Here is a 27,531-nt window from a genome sequence, read left to right as displayed (position 1 = left end):
CTTCTACCCCAAAACCTTGTTGTCCTCTTAAAGGGCTCCTGGTCTTGAATCTGGCTGTTCTACTGCAGACCCACACGGCAGCCCTCTGAAATGGACAGCAATAAAATGTCTTCTCTGCACATTCCCTGTTTCTGAATTTCCAATTCCCCAATTTGTGAAGCTTCCGCTTCAGACTACAAAAGGCAAGTGTCCAGTATATAGATATCAGCATATATAATTCAGGATCTAAGAGAGAAACATGAGCATAAATCCTAGGGGCATTTCTGGGGAAGAAGGATCCAGTGTGCAACCTGTACAATCTGCAGAGAGAGAGGCACTGGGCACATTTAGCCTCCATCTCAGGGGTGACCCCAAGGAGCCCTGAGCAGCAGCCGTTCACTGGAAGGAAGTCAAGGCTTGCACAATGGCAGCACTGTGGGGAGGATCCCCAGCAGTGTCTGGAGGGTGAGAGGAGCCCCAAACCCACCTCATCCATTTAGATCCCAAGTGGGGCAGCCCTTCTTTTATTCCATGGCCACAGTTACTGCTAGGGATGAACTGGACATGAAAACTCCGTGGGCGGCAGCTGAAAGCATCACCTCTGTGCACACCTAAGACAGGCTGTTGGGCCTGGCTGGGAAATCCCTGGAGATTTGGGGTGGAATTTGGCAAGAGTGGAGCTTGAGAAGCAGAGAGAACTCCGCTTAGAGTCTGCCCTCTAAAGCTGCCAGTTTCTGCAGGGGAGCTGTTCGCTGCAGTCTAAAGACCAACCATAATTCAGGCTCCACCTGGAGGCTCGTAGTAACTCTGACTCTGGGCCTCTTCCTTCTCTGCTTCTAGTGTGGCAGCAGATTGTCAGCTCTTCCTTCCCAAGTCAGGAGGGCAGCAAGGACTGTGGCGTGCTTGAGAGTGCAAAGATACATGATAAGTTCTCAATCAGTACCTGACCCTCATCTTCGTTAATGGCAACAGTCCCACTGGAAAGAGAATTACTGAAATAAAATTTCTTCTGGAGTCCGTGAAAAGCAGAATATGTAGCCAAACAAGGGCATACATTGAACAAATACAAGATGCGACCAAAGTCTAGCCATTTTGTTTGAGCATTCAAGGCAGCTGGCTCTCCAGTGGCAGACCAGCCTTCTCTAAGAAGCTGCAGGCGAAAGGTTTTGTTTGGACTCTACCCTGCCCTCCTCCCAGCCCCACACCCAGACATTCCCTGCAGAAGACAGCATCTTTAACAGCACATGGATATGTGAGAAACCCTGCTCCATAAAACAGCAAACAGAAGGAAGGGCGGAATTCTCAACTAAAGAGGACACAGTCGGAGAGGGCAGGCTGCCAAGCATGTGGTCTCTATAGAGAACGGATACAGAGGCACTCTGCTTTGTTAGATCACCAACACTCAATACACAAGTCAATGCTAAGTGTTCAGACAGAAGTAACAAGACCAAACAAAAAAGAGATTCCAAAGGGATAGTTTGTTAGTCTGCTGCGGCAAACAGAGAAAGGAGTCTTGCCAGCCTTATTGAGGCAGAAGCTTTTGTGGACTGGAGCTCTCGAGATTGAAGGGCTATGAAATGCAGGATTATGCAGACAATACATAGCTGGATCGCACCCACTAGCCCAACCTCCGAGACCTGGACATTCACCTGCATGTCTGCAACTAGTGATATAGCACACGGGGTCTTTTTCATGAAAATGGGACCCTGCTTTTTGAAATGTTCCTGGGCAGACAGAACAGCCAAACATGCAGGGTGCAATCTTGCTCCCTTCTATGCATGTACAATTGTACATACTTGTAAAATGCTTATAGAAAACTTCTCTCTCTAATACTTTCTCTAACACTTCTGTGCAAAATTCAAATTACCAGCAGTACTTGGAAAAAAGAAAACTATCTCAATTCAAACCCAAATGAATTAACTCAATAAATGTAAACAGTCAATTGTACTTCTCTTGTATCCATTTAAGCTTTGCACAGGAATGTCAGAGACATTTGGATGTCACAATCCCATTGTTTGCATTTGTTTCTCTGTACATATATAAATGTGTGTGTATACACACACACACACACACACACATATATATATATGCTAACTCAAGAGCATTCCCTAAAAATGGCTGATGAAAATAGATTCTATAAACAGAGATGAGCAATGAGGCAGAACTCAAACAGAACCATTACCAAAATATCAGGAATAGGGTTGCCACACACACCAGCTGGAGGAGGGGGATCCCCTGTCACCAGGCCCCACCCCTGCCGCCATTCCTCTGGCCAGCAAGGGGACTTAGCAGGAGCAGCAGAGAGGTCCAAGCTACAACAACATCACTTCTGGTACATGTCATCACATTGGCTACATCACAGGGATACCCTGGAATCTGGACAAAAACTCTGCTAGGAATCATTTTTAACACAGAGTTTTTGCCCAAACACCAGAGTGTCATGGCAATGACACAACATCAACATGATGACATCACTTTTGGCACACACTGGAAGTGATGACACCAAGTTGCCTGAGCTTCTCTTCCACTCTTGGTAAGTTCCCCCTCCCTCCATCCCACCCCCCCACCCCTGGTTGCCAGGAGGGAGCCAGCAATCCTAACTAGAATGTAAGAACATAAGAGAAGCCATATTGGATCAGGCCAGTGGCCCATCCAATCCAACACTGTGTCACACAGTGGCCAAAAAAACCCAAGTGCCATCAGGAGGTCCACCAGTGGGTCCAGGACACTAGAAGCCCTCCCTCTGTGCTCCCCAAGCACCAAGAATACAAAGCATCACTGCCCCAGACAGAGAGTTCCAACAATATGCTGTGGCTAACAGCCACTGATCGACCAGGAAGGACAATTTCAAGGCCCTGGCTCCTGGATAACAAAATCCACCACCTCAAAAGAAGAAAATGCTCTAGAGATAACCACCACTTCAACAGAGGCAAGGACAGAATTTTAATTCAAAAAGGCCATTTGGTCCCCACAGATGATAGGAGGCTACTGATATCCATCTACCATAATCCAGGCTAGGACAATGTGTCGGGAGCACACAAAACACACAAATATGCATTTACACACATACACTTTTTGTCAAAACAGAATAAAAATATACCAGTGTTAAATTTTCTAAACATATGCATTGCCTCTGTTAACCTAACACATAAACAACAGCTGTTTTGCCTCTCTGCCCTTCTCCAGCAAGAAAAATCTGGTCTGACAAAAGACACAAAGCTGCCTGGCACTGAACCAGAGCATCAGTATTGTCTGCCGACACTTTCCCTGGCACTTGTCAAGTGTTTCCAAGAAGTAGGTGGAGCCAGGTAGGGCTGTTGCCCAGCATAGCTTCTGATAGGCTACTAGAGATATGATGAGCGGTAGAAATGAAAATAACATTGCTTCAGCAGCAACTGCCAGTGTTGGTTTTACTTCTTTCCCTGTGTATTTTTAAAATTACCCCTCTTCTCCTTTGTACCTGGACTTCCTCTGAGGGTGCATATGAACATAAGAACATAAGCCATGTTGGACCAAGCCAATGGCCCGTCCAGTCCAACACTCTGTGCCACACAGTGGCCATAAAACCAGGTGTATGGATCCACTTCACATGGCAGCCAATTTGTGGCAGGACCCACTACCCTGTGCCAGAATTTCAAAGGTGCCCACAGGCTTTAAAAGGTTCTCAGTCAGGCAGCGTCTCTCCATGGTGGTCCCGGGCTTTCAAGTCACTTACAATGTGTTCCTTTCAACTGGAGGCTGGGATTGAATTTGGGTTTCTGGATGCTAAGCAGATGTTCTACCACTGAACCACAACCCTGCAAAGATGGCAAAACTAGGTATTTAAATATCTTCACCACAAACGAGTTGTGGAGTGTTGTGTGCGAAAATTCTACTTCATGGGGCAACAGACCTACTAGCATTAAAGTTGTGAGCAAGCCTACATTCGACTTTGAGGGGAGTCAGAATGAGAAATCTTGACTGAACACACGATGACCTTAATTCCTAATCAGGATCTTTTTGGATTAGACTATACTGACTTTATTTCTTTGATCCTCGGTTGATACATGCAATTTAAAATCAAGACAAGAAAGTGGTTTTAAGATTAAACCCACCCTCAATATTATATCTAAAGAGTATCTGAACTTCTTAAAATAAATTTTGGTAACTGTCATTGACTATCTTTTAAAATGATCACAGGAATAACATATTGTGAAATGACTTCAGAGAAAACCAGTCACTGGGCACCACAGCTCACTCAGCCTGGAAAAGCCAAGGAAGAACCTAATTCTGATATAGCTTAATGTTTAAATTTGAATCTCATCAAATATCCCATATAGTCCAATCGTAGGGTGCTAACTCTGGAGTGGGAGATTTGGGGGTGCAGCTTAGGGAAGGCCGGGTTTGGGGAGGGGAGGGGAGAACGCAGTAGAGCCCACCCTCCAAAGGTCAGGCATTTTGTCCGGGGTAACTGATCTCTGTAGTACATTGCCCAGAGACTTGCTGTGGCAGGGATTGGGCTAATAATAATAATTATTATTATTGAAAATAAAATTCCAGATAGTCACAGAATAAAACAAAATTAATTTCTTTTTAATTATCCTTTCCCTTTATCCCAACCCATCCCCTATGCTTGTGTGTTTGTGTGTGTGTGTGAGAGAGAGAGAGAGGAGATCAAGTCTCAAAGTAGAGTAGGGCAATCTCAATGTAAACTGTGCTTGCCAGAAGAATTCTCCCTCCTTCCCTCTGAAGAAGCATGTGCACATGAAAGCTTACACATGGAATAAAACTTTGTTGGTCTTAAAGGTATCACGGGACTTTGACTTTGTTCTCTCTCACATTCGGTTCCTCCCTTTCCCTTCCTCCTCAAAGGAGCGGGGGGAGAGGAGACCTCAGCCAATGGGAGGAAGGGAGGCTTGGGTTTGTATCTCTCCTGTGTGACTGAAGAAGCCAGACGAAAAAAAAAAGCTGCAACAGCGGGAAGGAAGCAGGAGAGAATTTTGTCGCCTTGTGCTTAGCCAAAAAGCAGTGTGCTAAGGGCTAGAAATTAGTGTGCCAGAACATGCTAGCACAGTTAAGTGGGAACCCTGCACACCAATGACCAAAATGGAGATCTGTTTCATCGTTCCAGCATGAGGGGTCACTTCAAGGACAAGATTGGGATGGGGGGCTGTTCTGTCACCTGGGCTGTTCTGCCCCCAACAGCTTCTTCCCAGACATTTCCCTCCCAGCTGAACTACTTCCAGTATAAGAAGCCCAGAGAGAAAACCTGCTTAAGAGAAGCCGTTTCGGGGGAACCTGTAGGCAGGGCAGAAGTCCAGCATCCCACTGGTGAAGCTGCCTTCTCCTGAATCAGACCCCCCTCAGTCCATCAAGGCCAGTCCTGTCTACTCAGACTGGCAGCGGCTCTTCAGGGCATCTCAACTGGCCTTGCTATTTTCATATTCCTGTCTGCTGAAATGCCTTTGGGCCTTCAGAATGGGGAGGGTGCCTGGGCCTGCTTCACTCTGGCTTGACTCTTGTCCATTGCAACAGTCGTAAGTATCTGTTTCTACCCTGCAGAAGGGAGCGAAGCCTCAAGGCCGCTTTATGTCTTCTCAGAGACAGCTCAGACTGCTTAATGTTTAGGGAATGGAAGGTGTTGGTGAGAAGCAGTTTGTGCTGCTTTCCGCGGGCTTTTCCGCACTGTACTTCTGGCAGGCTGCTTAACAGCCCTCAATAAGGTATAAAGGACTGCCCACACCAAAGGTGAGCCAGTTCTGACACAAACGTGTATTGCTGCTGTTTCTGTCACTAAAACCAGCTTCCTGACTATGCTGGAGATGCCAGGGATTGAATCTGGGACCTCTTGCATTCCAAGCAGAGGCTCTGCCACTGAGCCATGGCCCTCCTCATCTCCCCCCCCCCCCAACAAAAAAAATTCCCCATTTTAAATTTACACACACACACATTCTAGAAATTAAATGGCAAACTGCAAGCAGAGCCTAACACATTCTTTTGTTGTGCAGACATCTTTCTAAAGGATGGAAAAAAGGTCTGACATCTCACAGTGCTTTAAAATCCCAGGAGCTGTCTGGCACAGGCTCTCGGCTAGAGAACGCTGCTGCCAGGAGATGCTACAGACTGGAGCAGGGACAGGACTAGAGGCCTTCTAAATGCAGCGCAGGTAGTCTACCATGGAGCTATGGCTGCTAGAGAGGTGCAGAGCACAAAGTCCACCCGCTGCACGTGGCTCCGCCCAGAAAGGACAACTCTTTCGAAAGCCCCCCTCAAGGCATCAGATGATTGCCACAGGGCAGGGGAGGGCACAGAAAGACCAAACCCAGCCTGAAGCTTCCTGTTCTTGCTAAGAAAACTGAAGGGTTCTGAACCCAGGCAGCTGCCTCTAACCCACTGAACAACATTAGGAAAGGATTCCTGCCTCCCTCCCTCCAACAGGTTGTGGTGTCAAACACAGATCGATATGTTAGGCAAGTGACCCACAATCAACACACAGAACGTTCACAAGGGGAAAGACTTTTCAGCTGTTCTGCCAGCTGTTTTTACAAGACTGGGGATATTAAGATGTTAAATATCACTGAGACAGAAATTCCAGAGCAGGTTCAATGTCAAACCGAACCCCATCAAAGCAAGCCAGCAGCACAAGAGAAGGGAAACAAAACACGCCACATAGGATAAAATCTGTATTACCAGTTTCTCGTTGTTCAGAACTGAAGACCTTCCTGGCTGGTATTCGTAGATGCTTTTGGGTTCTGCACGGTACTTCCGCGTGTCCACCTTCTTGTCTGGAGGCTCCCAGTCATTCCTGGGAAAGAGAATCCGCTTCATCATTGCTACCAGGGCAGTTTGCCATGTGGACTAACTCTTTCCTACTGCAGGAGAAGAGGAAGGAAAGGAAAGGTCCCCTGTGCAAGCACCAGTCGTTTCCGACTCTGGGGTGACGTTGCTTTCACAATGTTTTCACAGCAGACTTCTTACGGGGTGGTTTGCCATTGCCTTCCCCAGTCATCTACACTTTCCCCCCAGCAAGCTGGGGACTCATTTTACCGACCTCGGAAGGATGGAAGGCTGAGTCAATCTTGGGCCGGCTACCTGAGCCCAGCTTCCGCCGGGGATCGATCTCAGATCGTGAGCAGAGCTTAGGACTGCAGTACTGCAGCTTTAACACTCTGTGCCACGGGGAGAAGAGAATCCAGTCTAAGTAGAGTCCAGGAGCATCTTAGAGATCAATGGCATTTTCAGTATAGAACCCTCTGAAAGTTAAAGCTCTCTTCCTCAGAGACAAGTTTTTGAGAGTCAGAGCTTTGACTCACTAAAGCTCACCCCCCCCCCCCCCAAATCTCATTGGTGTCTAGGCACTGCTGGACTTTAAGGCACTATAATCCATTCCAGGCTCCTCAGATGCTGGTGATGGAGCTCTTTTGTGTTTGAAGTTTGCTGGGGGGCCCCACAGGACAGCTGATCTGCACAGAGGATTTCTTTTCCTACTCTGTTCCTGCTTTGACAGTGTGCAGTTCCACTGGACCTTCTGAGCTGCAAACCTCCTTTGTCTTTAGAAGCACATTCACAGTACCTGGATCACCCCCACCTTTATTGCCAGGCCTTTCCCAGTTTCATGGGGACTGCCAAGAACAGAGAGATGACCCATCCAGTATTAGCTGCCATAGCTCTGGGGTGCTGTTCAAGATGCTGGCTGTTTAAAACCTGAACAGTTTGCACCTGGCACACCTCACAGGGCTGCTGTGAGGAAGAAAAAGGCCACCTGTGACAGAATTTGCACACTAAGGGTGCACACTAAGCAGGCTTGCTCAGATGTCACTTCCATTTAAATCAATGGGAATTGTTTCCAAGTAATTGTGCTTAGACCTAGTGTGTTTCAGGATGCCCGGGAATAAAGGGGAAACATGTAAGAGTAATAGGGGGATTAAAAAAAAAGAAGAATCGGGGGAAATAACCCATTGTTGCTATAATCCACCTGCTCTGCCTTTGGTCTCAGATAGGCAAGAAAGAATGGATTACTTTTTAAACAAAATAAATAAGAATAATGATAATAGAATAATGGAAGCCAAAGCGTTGAAAGAGGCCATAGAGGGACCAAATGACTGTGACTCTGGAAATGCCTGGGAACTCTTCACGAAGTGCCTTACCTCTCAGGACTGGATTTCAGAGATGAGGAACGGGCCGGCAATGGGAGAGTGGCTGATCTCTTGACCACCTTCTCGGCGTCAATGCTGGTATTCTCACTTTTGGAACGCGGCACTGAAGATGGAATTCTTGCTGCAAAAGGGAGAGTTTTTGTACAGTCATGGAAAGTTTGGAAGCAGAACAACAAGAGCTGATGTTATAAAAGCTTCTAGGTTTTTGAACTCTGGAAGAAGCCCTGTGATTCTGCCAAGGGATGTACTTAGCAGTCCCTCTGAACTTTGTCTTTTGCACAACTGCAGAATCCTTAGCAATTTAAAAGTCCTTTTCAAGTGTTCAAACACTGACTACTTACTGTCTTCATGAAAGGAGTAACGAGGAAAATAGGAATCGGAATCTTCATCTAAAAAAACAAACAATAATTTGCAGTCACTTTGGGTGTCTTGTTGTGCAAACAAAGCTGCTGAAGGCTTTTCCTTCCGTTCCTACATAAAGCTTCGGGTCAATTCTGATGCCACCTTAGTAGCAGGAGACAAGGGCAGGAGACTGGTGACCCCCAGGGTGGTGTAGCAGTTAACAGTATCAGACTAGGCTCTGGGAGACCCAGGTTCAAATCCCCGCTCATGCCACAGAAGTTTCCTGGGTCCAGTCACACACTTTCAAACGAACCAACCTCATGGTGTTGTTGGGAGGATAAAAAGGAGGAGAAGAGAATGATGTCAGCTGCTTTGGGTCCCCACTGGGAAGAAAGGTGGGGCGCTTTGGTGGGGAGGGCGGGATAAAAATCGAAATAAAGAAACAAGTAAAGGCCAAACAATCCTCCGGTTCACAGGCCCCCTCTCCTCAATCCTGCGATTCCCCCCACCGCCACTGTTTCATGGGTTTCTACCTGGTGTAACTGGCTAACTATGGCTTGGAGGAGAAAACCAATGCTGGAAACCACGATCAAGAGACGGCTTCAAACTCATTCCAGATCAGATGCCAAGTACAAATCATTACGCTGCTGGTTTAGATATAATGGAAAACTTGTGGTTTGCCTCCAGAAATGCTGAGGAGAGGCAGGGGGATGCAAGGTCCATGAAGGGAGGAGAAAGAGCAACACTTCACCCTTTCCTTGCCCCACACCAACCTAAGAATTACCCTACTGGGCTGAATCCAAGGTTCAGCCTGCAACAGTAGCCAACCAAGATGGCATGATGCAGGCCCGTAGCTATGGGGGAGCCTCTGAGGGCCCTGCCCAACTCAGGGTCCCCAAGCCAGCGTTGCATCTCTCCCTCCCCTCCTGCTTGGTCAAGTAGAGGGGAAACCAAGGCAGCAGCTCTTTGTGCTTCTCGCAGCCAGTGTTTCTATGAGAAGCATGGAGAGCTGGCCTGCCAGTCCCGTCTCTCTTTCCCCACCTTAGGAGGGGAAAGCGAGAGGTTGGCTGTGAGAAGCACAGAAAGCCAGCCTGCTGGCCCTGCCTCTCTTTCCTCTCCTGCTCAGGAGAAGGAGAGGAGAGAGAGGCGACTGTGGTCTCCCAGCTTCTTGCTGTTGGCTGGCTATGAGAAGCAGAAAGACCCAGCCTGCTGGCCCTGTCTTTTTAGGGGTGGGGGGGAAGGCTTTTTGAAAACTCAGGTGCCCCCCCCCCCAATTTTTTTTAAAGCCCCCAACCTAAAAAAATCCTGCCTACACCCCTGGCATGATGACAGTGTTCTAGGCCACTTGTCCCCTAGCAACTGCCTCTGAGCATGGGTGCTGGGATGAAATATTAACAGCTGTCAATAGACCTATCCTGCATGAATTGGAGAGTCACCCTAAACTTATGGAATTTATCCACTGCCACAGTCTGAGGTGGTGAATTCCACATGTCAGCTGTGAGCTCTTTTGTGCATCGTGAATATCCTGCACCACCCATCAGCTGTCTCCAAAGCGCACCCCAGCAGCTGTTCTGCCCGTGGGGTTTCAGATAGGCTTGCCGGAATCCAGCCTGGTGAGAGCCCCAACTGGGGGCTGGCAGAGCCCCAGGAATGCCTTTGCTGCACCGCACACTGCTTGGATCCCTGGCTCACCCACATGCCAGTCATATCTGAGGACACCCTCAGCCAGAAGACCTTCCAGAAGAGGCCTTCTCCTCTGCCGCTCACAGCTGCCTGAGCCACAGAAAAGAAGCCAGGGAAGCCTTCCTAGCATGGCAGGAAAAAAGCCTCCTCCAAGAAGGCCTGTGTGGTCTCGGAAGAGCTCTTTCTTTAAGAGGTTACTCTTGAACATGCTTATTTTTAAAGAAAACGCAGACCCCTACAGAGTAGACCTCCAGGCAAGGAGTGCTTGCTGTGGCCAACTGCTCAAGGAGCCCCTTCCTCCCAGCAAAGATCAGGCCTCTCCCCTCTGCTGGTACTAACTGGGGGGCGGGGGGGGGGACCTCCACGGGGACTGCCCAGTTCCTGCTGTCTCTCCTTGAGGAACCAGGATTCCTCTCTGCATTTCCTGAGAGCCTTTTGCAATCCCTCAACCACATTTCAGGCATGGCAGGAATAGTTTTGGAAGGCTGGTTTGGAGCAAACGAAAGAGCGCAGCCTCCACTTGAAGAGAACAGCCTTGTGTGCCAGAGCGGGCGGGCCGGGGCAAGCAGGCGGCTCAGCACGCGGGCAGAGAGGCAGTCCACGAACCCCTCAGTCAGCAAATGGAGGAGCCCAAGCCCAGGCTTAATGAAGCCAGAAGGAACATTGCGAGTTGCTCACGTCCCCTGGCTGCTGCAACACCACAGTGAGGGAGCGCTGGAAGGCTTGTGCCAGTGTCCCCTGCCATAACCACAGTCTCCAGTTCAAGACTCGGCCTCCCTCTGCACATGCAGGCCAGAGCAGGAGGCAGAAGCCCCTTCTGGGATGCTGAAGAAAGCACAAGGGAAACAGACCCCGACCCTTCACAGCTAACTAGATACGTGGTACGTTGCTGCAGGCAGAGCAACAACAGTGGCCTCCCACCACCTCTGGAAACAGGGCAACATCTATCCTATGCTGCTTATTCGTGGCAACAGCTGCTGCCAATGTTGTGACATCAGTCAAACAAACACCTGAATTGATGTGACCTCTCAACAAGTTGCCCCCCAGGCTCGGGAGTTTCCTCAACGGCCACGATGCTGCGAACAACCACGGCCACGGCAAATAGCACAGCAAGACACCCCCCTACCTCCCATGCACCAGCACCAGCACGGTCTCCTGGCTCAGTTAGATGCAACAGCAGCCCAGCATCACAAACTGCCCAGGAAATCTCCACTCAGCCACAAGGCGTGCTGGGTGACCTCAGGTCAGTCACAAGATCACAGCCTAACCTACCTCCCTGGACGGTTGTGCAGACCAAGCAGGGCACAGGGAGAATCACATGTGACACTCTGAGCTCCCCAGAGGACTGGCAGGACAAACTTGCGTAGACAGACAGATTGACCAGCTGATGCTCTGAAGTACATCTGTGAGTCCTGGATGCCCATTTCATCTGAAGACCTCTAATCTCCACACAGGAGGCCTCATCCTGGCTCAAGAGCTTGCCCTGACCTTTTGACACCAACTTTTTGAGGCCTCTCTTGGCCTTGATGTATGCAAAATCCTTTTAAACTCAGCCACACCCCTTCACACATGCAAACTCCCCCACGGAGCTACCATCCTTCTTGCAACCAGTGCTTAACAGACAGGATACGGCCAAACACAGAGGAGCTCAGGCTGGCTCTGGAGACCATTTTGCCTAGCGGATGCGGAGAAAAAGAGAACATACGAGTGGCTTTAAATGTGGCGAGAGGGAATGACGTCCAATAAGCCAGGGGGAGGGGAATGCTCCCAGCTGTTCACCTGGGGCTGAAGCACAGGGGGCTTTGGGGAGCCACTCTGAGTCTCAGCAGTTTGAGGAGACTCTTCAGTTCTGAGGCTGCATTCAGAAATGCCACGAAGGGCCTGACCCCAAACCCAGACAGGCTCCATGGACACCTATTAGTTTCTCTCCTTGCAGTTATACTCTTGTTTATGACAACATTAACAAAGCAGTCCATGGAGCCTGGGGGGGGAATGCAAGACAAATTTTGAAAATGCACCCTTGGTTAAATACTGTCTTTCAAAATGATTAGGTAAATCAGCACCACGGGCCCAATCCACTAGGAACGCTCCACTGAAATGAATGGGGGGGTTGTGAAAGAGAACAAAACGCTGGACTTACTCAGAGGGTTTCTTCCTGTTGCTGGATTGGAAGGTGTTTTTGTCGGGGATGTGCCTCCTCTTTGCTCAGTGGGCACGGCAAACACAGACCTTTTGTTTTTTTGCGAAGGTTTCCACCGCTTTCATGAAGAGACTCAACACGCCCCTCACCCCAAAGTTCATGTCTTGCCAAGCTTCTGACAAAAATGGGATCCAACCTTCAAGATGGCAACAGCAGATGGAAGCTGACTCGTCTCTGGATACCTTTAGCTGGAGACAGGACAGGTCTGAAGAAGAGGATTACTCAGCCCCCTGGGCAAGCGCCAGCCCAGGACAGTGGAAACCTTTGCAAGGAGATCCAGGTATGCCTTGTGCCCACAGAGCATGGGGGAGGCACAACCCCATGAGTCCACAGAGGGAAAAGGGGCATGTTCTCAGACCAGTCCTGTTCCATTCAATGCAGACTGAAGCTTGGTGGATTGGGCTCTCCACACGCAAGTAACCACTGCTGCCGGTACACAGCTTGGTACTTTGGATTAAGCACACAAAGCCGAGCAGTTCCAGGTCTCAAAGCTTTAGTCAGGAGGCTACTAAGGAAGCTGAAAGAGCAGGTCAACAAAGCCAAGGAAGTCGCCCAGCAGTCAAGGCCACAGTTAACAGGCAGCAAAAATCATTAGGAGAAAAGCAAAGGGCCACTGGCCACTGAAACAACTGTAGCTGGGAAATGAAAGGGAAAGAAGCAGCGTTTGTGCAAACAGGAAAGCGGATCAACCTGGACTAATTACCTTCAGATTTAGGGCTAGGAGTAGACACAGGAAACTGGTAGGTAGGAGTGTAAGGATTTTCTTCTGCAGCAGAGAAAAGCAGTGGGGTTGGATAGCGGCCATACTAAACTGGTGGAAACACATCCCTCCCCAAACATCATAGCACAGTTAAGTTTCATGGCTTACTTTGGTCAGAATAATATAGTATGTCATGCTCTCAAGAGATTAATGGTTTAATGAGGAAGGGGACACACTCTGTCTCTCTCGTTATCATCATACAAGGAGGCTCGCCGAATGCCACTCAGTATCCAACCATGCCAAAAAAACCAGGCAGCTCTACTAAGCACACGCTAGTTGAACACAGAAGAGAAGGGTTAAACCAAACACAAAGCAACAGAGACTCTGACCAAGCATGTGGTACCTTCAGGCTTTGGCTGGGTATCAGGAAGTTCAGGGAATTTGTAGGTGGGGCAATAAGGGTTTTCCTCAGGAGGGTCTGTGCAGAAAAAGCACGTCAGAAGAGAAACAACACAGAGCAAAGATTTATAGGGACAGATGGACAGGTCAGCAGGAACGGAAGTCCCTCCTACCCAGAGAGCTGCATGTTAATAAGGTGATAACTCCAGAAAAAAATGCAAGTGCGGAGTGCTTTGTGGGGTCAAATATGGGTTAGGGTTAGGCCCAATGCATGTCCTTCTCTCTTCCCCTCTACAGCAACTCCTTTCACAAGTTCATGACTGAGGCTGCCCCTTACCTTCTTCCCTTCATCTCTAACTGCCATCAGCGTTCAGGGAAGGAGGAACTCAAGGAAGTGGGAAGCAAAGAAAGCTATGGGAAGGGTGAAGCCAGTTGCACGAGAAGAGGAGAGCAGGGGTCCCAGTTCCTCCTTCTCTTTTCGGTCCAGCTGCAACAGGAATGTTCAACACCTTTCGTCTCCGTCTCTGTAGAAATCAGGCCTCGTTTTGGGCTGAAGCTCACAGGAGCAGAGCTCTGGAATCTCTAAATTTTATCTTGCTCTTTCTCCCCCACCCTTTTCCTGCCTAAATGCAGCTGTTGTTCAACCCCACCCCCCCACGAGAATTTTGCTGAACTCTAAGATTAGACAAACTTTCTAATACTTTCCCCCACAAAAAATGGGGAAATATCCAAAACATATAAAGCAGACAGATGGAAATCTTCCTCATGCCACTGGGGCCACAGAGGAGAAAGTAATTTTAAAAGTATGATGGGAGTAAGGTTTTTATTGTGACAATTATAATTCCAGAAGTATTTTAAGGTATTGTGTTCAGTTTTGGGCACCACATTTTAAGAAGGATGTAGACAAGCTGGAACGGGTCCAGAGGAGGGCGACGAAGATGGTGAGGGGTCTGGAGACCAAGTCCTATGAGGAAAGGTTGAAGGAGCTGGGCATGTTTAGCCTGGAGAGGAGGCAGCTGAGAGGTGATAGGATCACCATCTTCAAGTACTTGAAGGGCTGTCATCTAGAGGATGGGGTGGAATTGTTTTCTGTGGTCCCAGAAGGCAGGACCAGAACCAATGTGTTGAAATTGAATCAAAAGAGTTTCCGGCTCAACATTAGGAAGAACTTCCTGACTGTTAGAGCGATTCCTCAGTGGAACAGCCTTCCTCGGGAGGTGGTGGGCTCTCCTTCCTTGGAGGTTTTTAAACAGAGGCTAGATGACCATCTGACAGCGATGAAGATCCAGTGAATTTGGGGTAGGTATTTGTGAGTTTCCTGCATTGTGCAGGGAGTTGGGCTAGATGACCCTGGAGGTCCCTTCCAACTCTATGATTCTATGATTCTAAGGTAGATGCTGAGGTGATACAATTTAGTATACCTTCTGGTGATGTCAGAGGTGTGTGCCATATGGAAATGAGTTGTGCTAATGAGCTCCGGCACCTCCTTTTCCTACAAAATGACTCCTGGTAGAAATTATCTCATTCATCCAGTTCCAAGGCCAGAGAAAGGGGAGGCAATCAAGAAACAACTCCCCTCATCTCCATAAAACCAAGACAGGCTGCACCACACACACAGGGCTGCCGGAGGGAGTGCACACTGGGACGCTGCAGAGACGCACAGTCAGCCCATCCCTAGAGAAAACATGATGTCAAGATGAATCCACGTGATGTTCTGTCAAGTTTCTTCCTGAAGTTTTCCAGACTCAAAGCATGATCTGAAGCAGTCACACCCCTCAAAGGCCACTAACACATACATACAAATAAGAGAAGGCAAGTTAATAGTACCTTTGGTCAGTCTGTGGATCTGCTTGAACATAGTCTTGTACCAATCCTTTGATCGGTCTGTATTCTAATTCAAACGAAGAAGAAAACAAAAATACTGGTGTGAATTCAATCTGCCATTCTAGAAAATATTGTAAGCTTACCTTAAGAACACGTATTACATGTGTTACAGATGGAAAAGATCTCAGCTCTCCTCTGACAGGTCTACAGAACTCCTCCAGTGTTGCTGGATACACTACATGAAATTTAGGATCAGGAACTCGATCTGTTTAGCTGTTCTAGTCTCACAGAAGTAAAGTTTAATGATACGTAAAGATGATATCCCACCAGCCACAGCAAAGGTGTTCTTCACGCAGCTGAAGGCAGGCCCTGGCCTTTGGCCTGCTCAGTGGTAGCCCCCCAGATGCAGAACTTCCTGCCCAAAGAGTTCCACTTGGCATCATTTCTCCTTCCTTTCCATCTTTTTAAATTTCCAAGAGCATTTAGCTGAAGTATGTTTTTAGCAGGTGACTTTCACAGATTTCTCACTAGCAGTTTCACAGCCCTTGGGCTTCTGCTTTCCCCGACTCAAGTGACTGATTCCCCACCAGTTGCTTTGACCCGCAGTTCCCTCCAATTTCCCTCGTGGCTTCTTGCTCTTGTTCTTTAGAAATCAGGAAGCCTCAAGGGGAATTGGAGGGAACCATGGACCAAAATGCACCCACAAAGCAACTGGTGGGGAATCAATCGCTTGAGCTGGTTGAGGAATCGATCTTTGTCTTGCATTCTTTATCTTTAATATTTATGGTGCTTTGCTGGTTTTATTTCTTGCTATGTTTCAGTCTGCATTTTCCTGCAAACATTCAGCTTATAATTCAGATATACATCCAGGGCAGAAACTTTCTCCAAGGAGAAGGATCCAAACTTCAGAGCAAACAACAGCTAGAGGAGAGAAGGATCACAGTGGCAGAGCATCTGCTTGGGAGGCAGAAGGCCCCAGGTTCAATCCCCGGCATCTGCAGTTGAAAGGATGAGGTAGTAGCTGATGTGAAAGACCTGCATCTGAGACCCTGGAGATGCACTGTCAGTCTGGGTAGATAATGCTGACCCTGATGGACTAAGGGTCCAATTCACTATAAAGCAGTGTCATGGAGACATGTCACCTATCGTTCTGAATGGTCTGCTGCAGTGGCACTTGCTCTGCGGCTTGCAGAGATTCACATTCATAATTACCTTCAATCAAAAGAGCTACTTGATTATTTGATGTCTTGTGCACCGCCCACTCTCTCCACAGAATGAGGCACAGCAGTTCAGACCAGAGAGTGAGACTGCCAAAACATCCAGAGAAGAACTAGCTGGGTGTGGCGAAAGGGGGAGTAACATCATCACCTTGCTATTTTATTCTGTGGCTGCCATGGCACTGTTTTTACTCCCTCTTCTCTGTGGCCAGTTTGCTCTTCCTTCTGGCAGCCACCCAGGTGAGACTGCAAAGAATTGTGGGAGGCTGTTGAAGAGGACAGGCCCTTTACTTCCATCCCTGGTCATGAGGTCCACATTTCAGGGAGGCTCACACCTTACCTGTCCTCCAGTTCCTTTTGCAGCAGCTGCTTCAAGGTATTACTAGCAGCTAACTACACCCCACAATGGCCTTGCCCACTTTCCTGGAACAAGGGTGTATACCCTCTCTAATTCCATTTTACTTTTTTGCTGGTTGTTAGAAAGGATGGCTGTTAGGCCACTCCCAAGATAATATCTCTGCCTGTTTTCATTACTACTTTCCTGAGATTTTTATCTAAGAAAGCTGACTTGTTTTTCTCAGGCACTAGATGCCAGGTACAAGATATGGCCTGGCTCCTCTCAAGAGTTTAGGGATGTAGCTTGGATGACAATATTCTTGACTTGCAGCCAGCAATTAGGATGTAAGATGTTTAGTTTTAGGCTATGTATCTCATCTTGGGTTCTGGCTAGCTTCGCCCTCTCGGTGTGTTTGATGGAAGTTTACTCTATTTCTGTAAGTTTGATCGTTTATTAAAATCTCCTTGTAAGCAAACCTGGATCTTGCATGCCATTTTCCTGGAATTGCTGTGAATTCTGGAGTTTCTGGCTAGGGCTCCAAACAATAGGGCACACTGGGCAACAGTGCTCAGAAGAGCCACAGGTGGCGAGTCAAAGAGACACGCGTGGCTCCTGATCCTCTGAATGAGTCTCACTGGTCTACAGATAGGTCTAAATATGCTGAACAGTTGGAAAATTTAAAAACTGCTCCCCCCCCACCAAATAAACTCTAGAACAGTTCACAGAAATCAAGAAATGATCACCATAGTGCATTCATTAAAAAAGACATGCTGGAGATCCAAGTTAGAAGAAGAAGACCACAGATTTATACCCTGCCCTTCTCTCTGAATCTCAGAGCAGCGTACAATCTCCTTTATCTTCTTCCCCCACAACAGACACCCTGTGAGGTGGGTGGGGCTGAGAGAGCTCTCACAGAAGCTGCCCTTCCAAGGACAACTCCTACAATAGCTATGGCTGACCGAAGGCCATTCCAGCAGGTGCAAGTGGAGGAGTGGGGAATCAGACCTGGTTCTCCCAGATAAGAGTCCGCGCACTTAACCACTACACCAGACTGGCTCTCACCATAAAACTACTTACCATTAAACCAGAATGAAAAAAGGAAATACATTTGGGGCCTCCCTTTTTCATGCCAGTTCCAATGGAGAAATTCAGAAATGTGGAGGTATTTAATACTGTAACATTTTACATGATCTAGCAATTGTGGGGTTCAATGCAGCATGAAATAGGGGCATTTCAGCATTGTCATTTTCCTTGCCTTGTTTCTTCTCTTGTTCCATGTGCATTCTGCTCCCTCTAGCTATGGATTCAACATCACATCACTTTATGTCCTGCATAAAAACCTGAAGTTTAAATCTGCAGGGAGATAATGCTGGACATAAACTAATGTAATACTGAATTACATAAGAACATAAGAGAAGCCATGTTGGATCAGGCCAATGGCCCATCCAGTCCAACATTCTGTTTCACACAGTGGCCCAAAAATTTATATATCCTCTGCTCCTCTAACCCCCTCTTGAAGCTGGCTATGCTTGTAGCTGCCACCACCTCCTGTGGCAGTAAATTCCACATGTTAATCACCCTTTGGGTGAAGAAATACCTCCTTTTATCCGTTCTAACCCGACTGCTCAGCAATTTCATCGAATGCCCACGAGTTCTTGTATTGTGAGAAAGGGAGAAAAGCACTTATTTCTCTATCTTCTCCATCCCATGCATAATCTTGTAAACCTCTATCATGTCACTCCGCAGTCGACGTTTCTCCAAGCTAAAGAGCCCCAAGTGTTTTAACCTTTCTTCATAGGGAAAGTGTTCCAAACCTTTAATCATTCTAGTTGCCGTTTTCTGCACTTTTTCCAATGTTATAATATCCTTTTTGAGGTGCGGTGACCAGAATTGCACACAGTATTCCAAAAGAGACTGCACCATCGATTTATACAGGGGCATTACGATAATGGCTGATTTGTTTTCAATTCCCTTCCTAATAATTCCCAGCATGGCGTTGGCCTTTTTTATTGCAATCACACACTGTCTTGACATTTTCAGTGAGTTATCTACCATGACCCCAAGATCTCTCTCTTGGTCAGTCTCTGCCAGTTCACACCCCATCAACTTGTATTTGTAGCTGGGATTCTTGGCCCCAATGTGCATTACTTTGCACTTGGCCACATTGAACCTCATCTGCCACGTTGACGCCCACTCAGCCAGCCTCAACAGATCCCTTTGGAGTTGCTCACAATCCTCTCTGGTTCTCACCACCCTGAACAATTTAGTGTCATCTGCAAACTTGGCCACTTCACTGCTTACTCCCAACACCAAATCATTTATGAACAAGTTAAAGAGCATGGGACCCAGTACTGAGCCCTGCGGCACTCTACTGCTTACCATCCTCCACTGCGAAGACTGCCCATTTATACTCACTCTCTGCTTCCTATTAATTAGCCAGTTTTTCATCCACAAAAGGATCTGTCCTTTTACTCCATGGCTCTCGAGCTTACTAAGGAGCCTTTGATGAGGAACTTTATCAAAAGCTTTCTGGAAATCAAGGTAAACAACATCTATTGGGTCTCCTTTGTCCACATGTTTGTTCACCCCCTCAAAGAAATGTAACAGGTTAGTGAGGCAAGATCTTCCCTTACAGAACCCATGCTGAGTCTTCCTCAATAACTCGTGTTCATCAACGTGCCTACTCATTCGGTCCTTGATAATGGTTTCTACCAACTTTCCCGGTATTGAAATCAGACTGACTGGCCTGTAGTTTCCCGGATCGCCTCTGGAACCCTTTTTAAAGATGGGGGTGACATTTGCTACCTTCCAGTCCTCAGGAACGGAGACAGATTTCAATGAAAGATTACATATTTTTGTCAGAGGATCCACAAGTTCAACTTTGAGTTCTTTCAAAACTCTTGGATGTATGCCATCCGGACCTGGTGACTTATTAGTTTTTAATTTGTCTATCAGTTGTAGGACCTCCTCTCTTGTCACCTCAATCTGACTCAGGTCTTTCAGTACCCCTTCCAAAATAAGCGAATTGACCACTAGAGGGAGCAAAACCTGTGTAGAACAGATCCTGCCCCTGCCCCACACCAAGAAACAGGAACTTACACACAAGGAAAATGAGAATGCAGAAAAGCCCTAAGTTGCCACAAAGAAGTCCAGTTTCATCATGACTGAAAAGATTACTTAATTTCTAAGTGCTGAAGATGCTGAAACCCAGCTGCACATGGAACAAGGTGTTTACCCGTAATGGAATGCCCACATCATCCACTGAGGAATCAAAGGCCTGCTGTGAACTCTTCAGCTCCTCCATGGCTCGCCTCTGACTCTGAGACTGACGCTGGCTGGGCTTTTCTTGGACAGGTGCGTGGTTTACTTTATCCGCCAATAGAACCTCCGACACAGGCTCTGGAAACGGGGAAGGGGGTGTTTAATCAACATGACCTTTACTGCCACCAAAGGGCACCCAACACCAACCATTCCAAACACTGGTGGAACATTGATGAGTCTGACTTTTTTTTCAGGAGGGTCACAAAATTTACAACATCACTAAATCTGCCAGAAATTTTAGAGATGAGAACCACCCATTTGTGTAGCAGCATTTAACACCTACACAAGAAATCTGAGATCTAAACCGAGATGGCTGTATTGACTAATCCAGAAGCTATGCCCGGGTCCTCAAAGCACCACAGAGGAACACATGGGCATGATTGCTACCCTGAAACAGGGCTATGAGTAGCCCCCCGCCCCCCCAAGTGCCAGCTGTGACCATTTTTCCTGAAGGATTTTCAGGGGTGAGAGAAGGATGCAGGACTTTACAGTGTGCCTCATCAAAGTTTGCCAAGTAGAGAGAATTCTGTCAACACAGCATGCAACTAGAGAGAGACAGCAGAAGACTAATTAAAACCATGCGCACCACTGCGATATCCAAAGCCAACCAGAAGTGTAGGCAGCTGAATGGAGGACTGAGAGCAGCTCATGCAGGAGAAGCCAGAGCAGTGATCCGAGAATACCCAGAGCAGACCCATCCCGAGCTACTTGCTGGTTCAGGCTGAAGGAGGGAGGCCTTCAGCCATCCTGTGACTGAGAAGGGGCTGTCTTGGAAATGCTGTCTGTTAGCAAGGAAAGGCACATGGTCTGTTCTGCACCTTCCGCCACATCTTTCTCCTCCCTGAAGGTCCAGCACCCTGGAGGTCCCTTCTCAGTCACAGAGGTCCATGACTCTGGAGGAGCCTTCCAACTCTACCATTCTATGACTCATCCAGGATGCGACAAAAACTGCTTTTGGTGAGTCTTTTTTAAAAACTGCAAACTAAAAGGCTGAAAACAGGGCTGGAGAAATGGCATTCCATGACTGAGTTCTGAGGTTCACAGCCTCAGTGACAGAAATGATCATGTCCTAATTACCATAATATGCCATTCTAATATTTATTTTTATTAAAGAAGAGTGTGTGCCTGTGTAGAACCATGGCTCCATGAAAGAGCCTCCATCTGGCATCCAGGTTCAGTCCCCAGCATCTCCAGTTAAAGGGTCTGGCAGTGAGTGATGAGAAAGACCTCCGTTGGAGACCCCAGGGAACTCCCATGGGCTGAGTAGACAGGACTGGCCTTGATGGCCCAAGGGTCTGATTCAGTAGAAGGCAGCTTCATGTGTGTGTTCTAGGGAGAAGAAGGACTGTCTCCAAAATCTGGTGGCCTTTCTTAGTCACAACACTTTGGTTTTGGTTTCCAAAGGTTAGGCTTCGTGGCCACTCCCAAGGAGCATGCTTTTGCCCTCTTAAAGAAAAATAACTATACAATGAACAGCCCAGGTTGGAACAGCCTGGCTGGAGCTTCAGAGAAAGCACTGAGTTCAAAAGTCTACAGAGAAATTAAAGGTCTGAGTAGCAGGCCAGTGGAGAACATTTCAAAGAACTGTATATTTGATAACCTCAAGTGGTTAATCAAGAAAGGAAAGATCTTGGGAGAAAGAGTATCACTCTCTGGGAGACTGTGCTGGTATTCTTAACATCCAGGCTGCAAGACTGGGCACCCTTGAGTGCTGCTGTGTGGTATATGATGTCATTTAAAGCTACAGCCAAAACAATCATGGGGCAGCAAAAGAGTCAATCCACCTTCCAAGGGACAAATTCCAGAAGGGAAGCCATGCCAGCCTCTGCAGTGGCGGCCCCTTAAAGACTAACAGGTCTGCAGTGGCAAAAGCTGCTATCAGCTGCAGACCACTTAGCCAGAGACAGTGCACTCAGCCAACGGAAGGAAGGGGACAGGCTGGCAAATGGCTGGGGTGGGGAGTGAGTGGAATGCCAGAAGAGCCAGTAGTGCAAGATGGGATTGCATCATCTTTTGCAACGCTTCTTTGCTTGTGTGGCACTTTGTTATGGAATGCTGAGGGAAGCTGAAATGTCCCCTCATTAGATCTTCAGTCTTTCTAGTTGAAATACCTGCTTTGCATCTGTTATGGCAATAGACAGCAGTCACTGAGACTCCACAATAAGAAGAGCTGGTTTTCATACCCTGCTTTTCTCTACCCAAAGGAGTCTCTGAGTGACTTACGATCACCTTGCCTTCCTCTCCCCACCACAGACACCCTTGTGAGGCGGGTGGGGCTGAGAGAGCTCTGAGAGCAGTGCCTGTGGAGGAGGAGTGGGAATCAAACCCAGCTCTCCGGATTAGACTCTGCCGCTCTTACCCACGACACCACACTGGCTCTCAAGTTGCTGATTACTTTCTTTAGCCTGGAGATATTAATTTGCTAGGATCATATAGCAATGTACTGTTATTTTCAAATTCTGCTATGTTTCAAATTCTGCTATCTTTCTACCAATACTAATTTTTTAAAATGCCAAAATACTGTTTGTTGTCAAATTTTAAAGGAAATTTCAGGTGAGGTTGAATTGTTGAGGAGATACTTCTGTAGTCAAGTAGAAAAGAGTGGCCCTCTCACTGGAGGAAGAGAAGGGCTGCAAAGAGGGGAGGGGGGGGACCTTTCCTTCGTATGGCTCCAGATCAGCGCTGTAAAATGTGGGCCTGGCAAAAAGAACTGGCAGGTGAGACTCCTCTCATCATTACATCTACAGACTGAAAAAAACCTTGCTGGATTTCTGTAAAATCCAGTCTGCAAAAAGTGCTGAAGGCCTGCTGTGGAAAACCATGACAGCCCTGTCCAGAACCGACCCAGAAGGGCCATCAGTCATAAAATACAGTGGCTGGCTTACTGCAAGGACAGGATACCTCAGTAGAGACAACTGGTATTTTTCTCTTTCAAGGTGAGAACAATATCTGTGAGACTGGGTGGACAGGCCTTCTCCTTTGCTCCGAATGACAGGAATTGGCCAGGCTGAGGCTGTGTGTGCAAGGGGTGAGAGGCTGATTGAGCCAGCCAAGCCCCTTAGAGCAGGTCTGGCAGTGGTACCTCCCCCTGCCCCTCTTTAGTGGCAGGGCCCCTGGCATCCGTGGGCCTTACCAAACATGTCCTGCTCTTTTTAAGAGACAGAAAACACCCACTGCTCCAGAGTCACTGAACTGCCCTTCAGAGGTAGCTCTTCAAAGGTGAGTTTACTACAGGCATTCTGCTAGAGCACAAGGCTGTGCCTTCCTGGAGCAAAAACACAGCAGCAGCAACAGCGGTGACTATCAGAACAGGAAGGAAGAAATGGGGCAACATTCTGGGCATCCTACCTGTCAGGCTACTAAGCCTTTTTTGTTGCTCTGTGGTAGAGAAGAAAACAACAGACAAAACAAGTGTGTGAGACAGGCATGGCAGCAGCAAACACTCGGGAGTCTTGCAGTGACCACCTCAGGCATGGAAGCACACACAACACCCCCCTTCCGCAAGGATTAAGTGCTTAGGTGTCCCCTCCCCCCATTTAATCCTGCTTCCATCAACTTCCCACCAACGCCAACCCCCCAGCCCCAACAGCTGCATTGGCTTCAAGTCACCACCATGATAACCGTGAGTGAGTAACATGTTTGCATAGCTGACTCTTGACATTCTTAAAAGCTAAAATAACTTAAAACAGATTTTCCAAACAGCACAGCAAACACTGCTTTGGAGGCATTAACATTACTGTTTCCCAGCCACCAGCATACAACTAGTGTATTTATTTTGCTATCAGGAGTTTCACAAGTGTTACCTGTTACAATCCTTACAACTACCGTATCAAGTAGGTCACATGATGGATTCAGCAACCCAGGTATTGTTCCTCTATTACCAACAGGGACTTGAGTAGGGAGATTGTGCCTTGCTTCTGTCCCTTTAAAATGCTAAGACAAGATTCAAACCAGGGATCTCACTGGGCAGTTCTTACTCAGCCGGACCATCTCACCAGGGTGTTGTGAAGATAAAAGGCAGGAGGGGAGAATGTTATATGCTGAGGCTAACTCCGGGGGTGGGGTTGTTTCCAAAACCAGCAGGCAAGGCCTTGTCCATTCGGGAGCACAACCCCAGGGGGAGGGCGGGGGGGGTGGTGGACCACAAGCCGTGAGGTTCCAGTGGCCTGAGGGTTTTATCCTAGTGGCACATTCTGGATCCCTGATATTCACTCTACATGTGCATAAACTACTGAACCAGCTTCAAGCCCTGTCCTTTTCTAAGGTACCTATCCTGTTCATCCAAATATGAAATAAGTTGTTTGTAAAATATAGTCACTCTTGAGAGTTAACACAGAAAGTTGGCTGAAGAGATGAAAACTAATGCTCAGGAACACTTACCCTCTAAAAATAATTGAGTTTTAGGCAGTGACAGGTTACACATTCCCTCAGTACAAAGGGGTTTTAGAAGGCCCTGACCTCTCCCTTGGTTACTGGTCCAAGAAGGGAATGAAATGGCCAACATTGCCTGCATTTGTGAACAGAACTAATCATTATTAATGGAAAACCTCCTCTCCACCTCTTCTACGCAGCCTGGCCTGCAGGTCTAGGTGTGTGCTTGGCAGGAATCCTGACCCACACAGTCTGCCAGCTTTATGTTCCCTGGAAAGCTCTGTGCTCAGAAGATCAGAACTTACGGGTGGTTCCTGGCCCAAAAGATGTCCAGCTGTCCTCAACAGGCTGTCCACAAAGGCCCTGGCTCCTGCCTGGTGAAACTCTCTGCCTGGTGACATCCACGCCCTGTGGAGCTTAACACAGTTCTGCTAGGGCATGCAAGACAGAAATGTCCCACCAGGCCTCTGGTCGAGGACAGCAACAGTCCCATCGCACCTGGCCCACATTCCGCCTCTTACGGAGGGAGAGATACACGGAATGCAAACAGTTGTTATAATTTATGGCTTTTATCCTGCAACAGCTTAATTAAGTGATGTTTAACTTAATTTATTGTACATTTTAACTTGATGTGTGTATTGTATGTTTTGATTTGATGTACCCCACCCTGAACCCTCTGGGGAAGACCAGCTTATAAATCAATCAAACAAACAAACCTTGATAGGAACTTCAGAACCAAGGAAGAAAATAGCAAGTTCCAAAAGGAGTAGCCCTGCATACACACCACAGTGACTGTGCAGACCATCGCAGCATAGCACATGTGGGGTTTTCCTTTGTACGTGAATAGGAGACTTTTCTGCATTCTCATTTCCCTCACTTTTAAGTTCCTGCTTCTTTGGGGGATTGGGGTGTTCTGTCCCACGTGTTTTACTCCCTCTAGTAGCTGATTTACTATTACATTAGTTTGTCCAGCATAAAAACCTGCAGTTTAAATCTGCAGGGAAATATGTTGGATATAAACAAGTATAGTATCAAATCAGCCACAAGAGGGAGCAAAACAGGTGCAAAACAGTACATCCTTCTCCTCCACCCCAACAAGAACATACAAATGAGAAACTAAGAATGCAGAAAAGCTCAAGAACACCCAGTTTAACCCCCCCATTTATAAAGTGTGTTTCTGGCTCTAACAAATAAGGCTGCCAAGCTCCTGCTGGGGTGGGGGATCCCCCAGTTTGGGGGGACCTCAACCCACCGGCATAGAGCAGGCTGCCGGGGGATCCCCACCCCAAAGAGCCCCATCGTCAAACGATGTGCCCTGTGTGATGATGTCACCCAGAAGTGATACCATCACACAGGGCATGTTGTGCCAGGGACACTCTAGGATTCACAGCAAAAACTCTATGGTAATATAGAGTTTTACCACAAATCCTAGAGTGTCCCTGGCACAGTGTGCCCTGCGCAATTATGTCACTTCTGGGTGATGTCACTGTGCCCCATGGGAGTCCCCTGCCACAGCAGCAGAGGGACTATGGCGTGTACAGGGCTGATTTCTGGACTTACTGAAGGGGCCTGATAGCCCATTATGTCTGTCGAGGTGGCAGAAACTTGGTCCGTGGTTGACTCCTTTTTGGAAACTCTCTGAAATGGCTTGGGCATAAAAGACTTTTCTAACGCTGTAATTTTGGCACTCTGTTTTAACACCTTGTTCCAGATAGCACAGCCATTGTTTTCCTGACTTAATCTTGTATTTTCCCACATTTTAAGCCTTCAGCCAATTTAGGAGTATTTTCTTCCTTTTATGTTCAAAAGCCACATGAAGTCAGATTTCAATTTCATTTTTAAAAGCATGCTTTCTTTTCAGCCATACCCACTCACTTTCCATCATTACCCCTTGTAACACTATGGTCTTTTGAACACCAGGGTTTTAAGGAATTCTGACCACTCAAATGATAGCAGGGTGGGGGGGTGGTCCTCTGAGGAACAGAAAAGAGACACAAAGGGCAGGGAGGTTGAGGGGAATCTCTGGGCACCTCCCCTGCTTTAACAGAGGCCTCTGGCACCAGGTCCTCACAGCCTGCTGGGACTTCCTCCCTGAAAGACTCCTTCACAGTTCCTTGAAGAGTGTTTAGAGGCTGCAGCTACTGCAGAACATGGCAGCTAGAATGCTGGTCAGGGCAAGCTATAGGGAGCATCTGACCCAACATGGCAGCAATTACACTGGCTAACAATCCACTCCCAAGCCCAATTCAAGGTGCTGTTTCTGACCTTTAAAGCTCTGCATAGCCATGGGACTAGGGTATCTGAAGGGTCATCTTTTCCCATGCATTCCTGCCCGGGAATTAAAATCACAGGAAGAGGCCCTCCTGACTGCCCCATCAGTTAAAGAAGCTTGACAGGTAGGCACCAGAGACAGGGCCTTTTCAGTAACAGCCCCACAATTATGGAACAACCTCCCCAGGAAGGTGCTTCTGGCCCCCTCACTTCCCATCTTTAGGAGGCAGCCGAAGAGTGTTTTTGGTTATGTTAACTAGCAGTCCTGAGCTATGAGTTTAGATGTTGGTTTTATGCTTTTAATGTTTCATTTTCTGTGTTTTATCTATGTTATAAGCTGCCTTCAGCTTCATAAGGAAGAAAGGCAGCTAACAAATGTTTAAACAAAACAAAAAAAGTGGGAAGGCAAAATTCAAGAAAGGAGGGAAACTGCAGGAGCAGCAGCTCACTTTGACTTCATTTGTTTGAATATTTTATATATACCTCATTTTAAATTATCTGATATTTTGGATGTTTGCCGCCTTGGGGACCCTACGGGTAGAAAAGCAGCACACAAGTGTTTTAAATGAAATCCATATTAAATAATGAAAGAGCAGCCCTGCCCAACGGTGGATTCCCCAGGGGGTGCACTCCGGATCTCTGCTTAGTGGCCCTCAAGGGCCCTGAAAGCTCTGCTGTTGAGACACAGCGAGAGAGACACAGCTCCTGGACAGCCAGTGTGGAGCAGTGGTTAGAGTGTCAGATCTGGGAGG

General features: G+C 47.5%; 1 protein-coding gene across 1 annotated transcript in view; it reads right to left on the bottom strand.

Annotated features, from left to right (window-relative positions):
• SORBS1 (sorbin and SH3 domain containing 1) overlaps positions 1–27,531 on the bottom strand; it is a 104,333-nt gene that overhangs the window by 38,023 nt on the left and 38,779 nt on the right. The window contains exons 10-17 of the mRNA XM_060240992.1: positions 23,486–23,515; positions 20,052–20,215; positions 15,266–15,329; positions 13,443–13,517; positions 13,043–13,105; positions 8,456–8,503; positions 8,106–8,235; positions 6,649–6,763 (exon numbers count right to left, since the gene is read on the bottom strand). Coding sequence (XP_060096975.1) covers positions 6,649–6,763; positions 8,106–8,235; positions 8,456–8,503; positions 13,043–13,105; positions 13,443–13,517; positions 15,266–15,329; positions 20,052–20,215; positions 23,486–23,515 — 689 coding nt within the window. The remainder of the gene's footprint in view (positions 1–6,648; positions 6,764–8,105; positions 8,236–8,455; positions 8,504–13,042; positions 13,106–13,442; positions 13,518–15,265; positions 15,330–20,051; positions 20,216–23,485; positions 23,516–27,531) is intronic.

The sequence above is a fragment of the Heteronotia binoei genome, chromosome 6 (assembly GCF_032191835.1).
Source record: "Heteronotia binoei isolate CCM8104 ecotype False Entrance Well chromosome 6, APGP_CSIRO_Hbin_v1, whole genome shotgun sequence".
NCBI classification, from domain to species: Eukaryota; Metazoa; Chordata; class Lepidosauria; order Squamata; family Gekkonidae; genus Heteronotia; species Heteronotia binoei.
Note: the sequence above shows the minus strand (reverse complement) of the source record. Positions and strands in the feature narration are given on the sequence as shown.